The sequence below is a fragment of the Sphaerodactylus townsendi genome, linkage group LG03 (assembly GCF_021028975.2).
Source record: "Sphaerodactylus townsendi isolate TG3544 linkage group LG03, MPM_Stown_v2.3, whole genome shotgun sequence".
Taxonomy (NCBI): domain Eukaryota; kingdom Metazoa; phylum Chordata; class Lepidosauria; order Squamata; family Sphaerodactylidae; genus Sphaerodactylus; species Sphaerodactylus townsendi.
This window is the reverse complement of record NC_059427.1, coordinates 140,248,109-140,255,055: the sequence shown is the minus strand read 5'-3', so window position 1 is coordinate 140,255,055 and position 6,947 is coordinate 140,248,109. Positions and strand designations below refer to the sequence as shown.

Below are 6,947 nucleotides of genomic sequence, written 5' to 3'. Positions count from 1 at the left end.
TGTTGATTTGGGCAGATCCTAGAGGAGGAAAAACTGCACCAAAAGACCTGAAAGTATGCTTAGGAACAATGGGACTTGCTGGGTTCAGCACTTCACCAGGCCCAGGTTGTTCGAGGCACGGGGAGGAGAATCAACACCCACGTCACTTGCTCAATTGCACTCTCCCTACTGCATTGTGCATCAGGTTTTAGAGGGGGCTGGCCAAGCCTGTTGTTGAATTCCACCCGTGTGGCAAGCGGAACAAAGGACCCAGCTTGTCTTTTGGAGAGGTTCTCCATTTAGTGTTTCGCTAAGGGGACAAATGAGACACACACAGGCTTGGGGAAGGAGCTTGCTAAGGGCCATGCAGTAAATCAGACTGGAACCCAAGAGGCCCAATGCCCCATTCTATCATGCTACTTGCAAATCCTATCCTTGAGCTTACAGTAGAAACCAGGAAACCTTGTTCTCAGTTCCTTTAGTTCAATGGATCCTACCTATGGACAGAGAGAAACCATGTCTCCTGGCTTCCAACCTCTCCTAACTTTAGGCTGGCAGCATTCCCCCTCCCACTTAGTTTTCCAACCCAGGGACAAAAGGCACGACTCCTGAAAGCATTCAGCGCCATAATTATTGGGCTGTGTGGACTTTAGGAAGTCTGATTCTAGTTCCATCACAATATCATGGCCCAGCTGGCCATATACCAGGAAGAAAACAACTGGGTGAGGGGCAAGGAACTATGGACAGAGCGAGGTTAAGAAGATGGGATGATGCGATCTGCTATTCAGTGCCGCATTCCCCCTTGCAAGGTGGTTTGGGGTGAGCAGAAACTGAGAGAGAAGAACGAGACACGCTGGCTGCCTCCACAATCTCAATGTCATGGCAGGTCAGGCAGGCAACTAGCTTTTCCCGTGAAGCGCTGCTAGCAAAGAAGAATTCATAGGACATTCCAGCAAGGACTGCACCCAGCATGGGACCAAGCCAATACACCTAAACAAAAGAAAAGAGGAAATGAGTGAGACTGCATCAAATGGATTCTGAATCAATACAATACAGCATGGCTCAGGAGGGGTGTGAGGCAGAAGGAAAGCAGGGGATAGATTCAGTTCAGGAGAAACTGAATCAATATGGCAACTGGATGAGCTAGGACACAATATGTAGACTGAGGCCCAGTCAATGTATCTGGAGGGTTAGTTGACAACCTCTAGGTAGTGGCTGGAGATCTCCTCCTATTACAACTGGTCTCCAGACAACAGAGAATATTTCCCCTGAAGAAAATGGCTACTTTGGAAAGTGCACTTTATGGCATTATACCCTGCTGAGGTCCCTCCCCTCCCCCAGGTTTCATTCCCAAAATCTCCAGGTATTTCCCAAACCAGATCTGTCAACCATACACAGGTTTGGTTTCCACAAGATGGCATTGATAGGGTAGGGACCCTACACACACAGGCTTGCCAACTTCCAGGTGGAGTTTGACGATCTACTGGAGTTGCAATTGATCTCCAGACTACATATCTCAATTCCTCTACTGTGATATCCAAAGAGTGGAGTTTCTTTTCTGCCTCAGAAGAGGGCTGCAGAAAAAGGATCGGCAACACAACGCTTTCCCTAGATAAGCCTCTGGCTGCCATCAGTAACCAGGTTCAATTTAAGGTGCTGGCTATCACATACAAAGCCCCCCCCCCCAATAGCTTTATAGCTTCAAGACAATATCTCCCTCTGTATTTCACTACAACAGCTGTGCATCTGAGCTGTACAGGCACCAACCTGCAGATGGGCAAAATCTATTAACTGCCTATAAATGTGCTTCTCTGTTTGTGGCCCTCATCTTATGGAGCAGCTTGCTGTTAGGAAGTCTCCCACTCTCCTGGGCTTCTGCAAACTATGCAAAAATTCAAGAAGGCTTTTCTACACAGGCAATAGGATTCCACTGCTCGCAATGATACACAAAATTACTTGGACAAATTATAAAGAGGTGTGGTTTATACTACCATGTATAGCTAGCAGTAAATAGGATCCAACTATGTACTTTTTGCATCATTTAATGTGTCAGGTGAATACTTAGGTTTTACTTTAGTTCTGTTTTTAGATTTCTGGTTAGTTCTACCATCCTATTGCTCTGTTTACTGATCATCCCATTTTGTTGATTGTATTGACTCACTCTGCGTAATCTGCTTTGAGTCTGTGAGAAAGGTGGATTATAAGTAATGTACACAAATAAAGAAGTAACAAACTTGTGAGTACCCAAATTAGTATCTCCATTTTTGCCCTGATGACACAAACAGAAGTTCAGTGAGGCCATTTCAGACTGGGCCTTCAATGGAAATAGGCACTCCCAGCTGTGATTTTGAAAGAAATTCCTGGATATTTGAGGTGGAGCCTGGGCAGAGTGGGTTTGGAGAGGGTTGTAATCTCAGGATATAATGCCAGAGAGTCTACCCTCCAAAGCATCCATTTTCTCAGAGGAACTGACCCATATAATCCGGAGATCAGACATAATTCAAGAAGTTCTCTAGGCTGCACCTGGAGGCTGGAAATCTACACTGGAGGGTCCATTCATGGTACACTCAACATCCCACTTTCACAGTGCCTGCAGCTTCCAAGCAGGCTTGATCCTGGCTTCTAAATCAATGCATATAGGGAGAGAAGGCCAAACTGAGCACAGGGGCCCAGAAGGACATGGTGCCATTTGTCTCTCAGCCGGGGTTCCAACGTCCACTCACCCAGTGATGTTCCCAGATCCCTGTGACTACAGCTGGTCCTAGTGATCGGGCTGGATTCATGCTGCCCCCAGAGAACATGCCCTGGAGAGATATCACATTGACTTAGTCAGTGACGATATTCCATTTCCATTCTTCAATGAATTATTTCATGAGTTACTTGCCGTTTATAGTTACAACCAGCATATTCTTCCCTACTATCAGAATTTAGCCTGCCGAAGACTCAATTAGCATTCAGTGTGTTAGATATAGGTTTTGTAAGCATAAACACGTTATGTGACTTGAATACATTATTCAGATATGCATATATTTTAACAAATGTGTGTGAATTTTGATGTATTTTTCATTCACCAGTCTTTTGTATAACAGTATTAAACATCATACTAATGTGCAACTCCGTGCTTTGCAAGGAAGAATTTATTTTAAAAATGAATATTATTTTCTGCTGCTGTGTGAACTAGGATATTGCTCTGTTTAGCACACAAAGTTTGATATACCCTCAATGTTATCAAGACAGTGTCATTTATATATGTATATGCTCAGAAGATTGTTATATTTATTTTATTAATTTAAATATTGCTATCCAACTATCCCCTTGAAAGAATCCAATGTGGCTTACAGCAATGACAACAAAATACAATAGGGAAAAAAATAACCACCACCACCCCAAAATCAGCAAATTATCATGGACTGGTTGAAATGCTGCCCTGCAAAGCCAGAGCCCCTTCAAAGAAATTGTCATATATCTCTGCATATCTACTGAAAATGTAAAGCACTGGCTTTCGTGGGATGCCTAGGTTAGGAAATATTCGCTGTTTTTAAATGACATTTATGATCATTATGTTTTAATGATTTTATGTATACCGTTTTGTGTTGTACACCGCCCAGAGCCCTCTGGGGATGGGGCATATATCAAATAATTTTTTTTAAAAAAAATAAAAAAATAAATAAAGTACATAGCTCAAGACATCAATTCTACCCACCTGGAATTTCATTCTGGAATCTGGAATCATCATTATCGCTTAGTAAAAAAATAGAGGCTGATAAGAAACAGAATTATTATAAAGGTTTAGAATTCTCTTTTCAATTGACTTAGAGTATTCCCAGAGAAGCACTCCTTAAAGGAGTGTAACTTCTGTTCATTTGCTAGGGATCTCCTTACCAAGCTTGGCTTTTAGGAGGCTCCTGCTTTGCCTACACAGAGAATCCAATTGCCAAGATGCCAGGCTCCCCCAACTCACGCCGCCGATGGTCTTCCACAGCAAAGATGGTGAGAGCCAGCTGGAATGTGGATAAAGCCTCCATTCCCAAGGCCTGTCCAGCATTCCCTTCACTGCTCACCTAAAATAGAAAGGTGCCAAAGACAGGTGAGAGAGAAGAGGAGGACTTGCATGAGTTGCTGCAGTTTCCCACCCAGCAAGGAGCATCCCAAGTCACTGAAGGGTAATTTTCTTGTCATATCAACAGCATAATAAAATAATTACTAATATACTGACTTTGAACAAAAGGGTGAGGGTGAGGGTGGGAGAGGGGGTTGGGGTTATTTTACTGTGATTTTTATTGCTGTTTTAATTGTTATATTTTATTTGTGATGTTTTTACTGTGGTTTTTATGTCTTTTTTTACCTTTGTAAGCCGCCTTGAGATGCTTGTTTGAGGCGTGATATCAATTAAACGAATTAATAAATAAATATGTCTGTGATAGTATTTTGTGTTCAAACTACCATTAGAAACAAATTATGGGTGTCTGTTTTTGACATTGCTGTCTTTTGGGCATTTGAAAGGATGCAGGGTTTAATATGTTGGATACAAAGTGGGAATTCTAATTTGATGTTCTTATGTTCTTATGATGTACTTCATGTGATATTTTAAAGAACCCAAATACTAACAACAAATTGTCACAGATTGGTAGTTCTTTCTGAGATCCAACAATCCATTTTTTCCTCTTTAAGAATTTGAATATTTTAAACCAATTCTGTTTTGAAAGAAAGAAAGAAAGAAAGAAAGAAAGAAAGAAAGAAAGAAAGAAAGAAAGAAAGAAAGATTCTGCACAGTTGCAGAACTGCATTCTGTGGATGCTCAGAGGCAGGTAATGTTTCCCCTAACTTTTTTGTTCTTCTGCTGGAGCACCACCCTGTGGTATGTATCATTAAAAAGTCCTGCAAAGGCTGAATTTACAAAAAGGGCACAGAGAGCACCACCAGAAAACTACAAAGAGAAATCATTCTCTTGAAAGAGAAAAAGGAAGTAAGTTGGATCAATGGCTATTTTGGAAAAAGAAATTCCAGGCTCCATAACAATGCTACAAAATTGGAGGGAAGGGATCAATATTACAAACCATGTTACCAAAAGTGATATTGTGTCATGTTGTTTCTGATCATTCAAGGTAAACACCACATCAGGTCAACTTTCTGGATTTATTAAGGCACTGTTATCTTTATAACAGTACACACTTGCCTTACATGCACAGGTTAAAAAAAGAAGACAGAGCACTGTTCTGCAAACATTGAGTTCATGTCTATATTGGTATAAAAATAATTTTTTGTGCAATCCAAACAGCTTCCTTGTTCCAAGAGATATTTTAAGCCCACACAATGTTTTGTAGGCAGCAGTGGAACCAGTGAGCCCGTAAAAAGAAAGACACACTAGGAGCAGCCAATGGGAAGAGGCTGAAGGTGATGCCCATGGATTGCTGGGAAAAGGGCAGCAGAGTGATAAACCCAGCTCTTGGTCAGCTGAGAACAGGGAGAGACAAAGTCACTGACTAAGGTGGTCCAGAGTTTGCTGCTTACAGCAGCAAGACAAGATGACTTGGAAGTATTTGTAGAGGTCAGGGAGCATTACTGAGACCATTAGCTTTTTGGATTCAGCCAATTCTCTTAGCTGGCATGATTAGCTTTCTTGCAGTTCCCTCCTTTAGCCAAAATTGGGTGCCTGAACCACAGCCTGCCATCCCTGTGGTCCCTATTCAAGATCTACTATAATTCCAGACACTCAGTGGCCCAATACAGCATCATAAAATAGGATTAGTGCCTATTGTTGAGGACTATAGTTGAGGGCAGCAACAGTTTCATCAAACTGGCCTCCCCCTCCTTCCCCCTCTGCGAGATGTTTTGGAGCCACTGGAGTTTGCAAAGTTTTAGCAGAAAAATTTTAACTGTAAATATGCACTTTAATTATATTGTAAACTGCCCTGAGTCCAACTTGGTCAAGAAAGGGTCAGTTAAAAATCAAAAACTAAAAATAAGCAGTAACTAAACTAAATAACTAAACTAAATCCAGGGGTAGGGAACCTGCGGCTCTCCAGATGTTCAGGAACTACAATTCCCATCAGCCTCTGTCAGCATGGCCAATTGGCCATGCTGGTAGGGGCTGATGGGAATTGTAGTTCCTGAACATCTGGAGAGCCGCAGGTTCCCTACCCCTGAACTAAACTAACTAAGTAACTAACTAAATAACTAAAAAATAAGAAAGCAGTGCCGGCTAGAGCATGCAGAGTGCGTGTCCCTGGATAGAGAAAAAAGGGTGCAGCTTACTCACCTTGGTAACCAGTTGCCCAATGGCTGAGGCAGGTAACATGAGGAAGAAGATACCAGATGCTAGGATGGCACCTAGGCACTGGACCAGGATATAGCTTGCAGCATGAAGAGCATCCAGTTTGCGAGTACACAGGAAAGCCACAGTGAGTGCTGGGTTGACCTGGGCCCCACTGATCTCACCAAAGCAATGTGCCAAGCTGATGGCAACCAGCCCTGCAGCAAGGGCTGGTTGGAGTGGGGAAGGGAGTACTTGTTTAGGACCAGCAGGGGAAGAAGCCCCCAGCACTACTGAAACAAAAATGAAGGTGCCAGCTGTTTCAGCCAACAAGCAGCACCAGAACTGACGGCTCTGCAGTTCCTAGAGTGGAGGGAATATGAAGGATCACTGGATGTGGGCATACCACACACAAACAAAGGGCACACAACAGAGAGACACATTACCAGGAAATATCACCTTAGCATTCTAACACATCCTCTTGTTAAATATAAACTACTGGATAACCTTTATCATTATCAATATATCTCAATGAGGGTCCAGCAGTGGATACTTAAATCCAGAGATTAAGGCCATGAACAGACAAGTCACATCGACTTACAAACCCAAGAAAAGCTCCAGGTTTTCAGAAAACTATTAAATCTAAAAAAAAATTACATCAGGAGGCAGATAAAGGTCGGTTGGCTGATGGGTGGAAAGGACAAAAGGAAGCAGA

The 6,947-nt window shown here is 42.5% G+C and overlaps 1 protein-coding gene across 1 annotated transcript; it reads right to left on the bottom strand.

The window, feature by feature from the left end:
- Positions 1-651: 651 nt before the first annotated feature.
- On the bottom strand, positions 652-6,610 carry LOC125427874 (aquaporin-4-like; the record flags this gene model as incomplete). Its single annotated transcript, XM_048487436.1, is given in 4 exon segments — positions 652-969; positions 2,703-2,783; positions 3,900-4,040; positions 6,239-6,610. Coding segments are annotated over 4 exon segments (804 nt in total), but the record flags the coding sequence as incomplete, so codon positions are not given.
- Between the last annotated feature and the right edge of the window lie 337 nt (positions 6,611-6,947).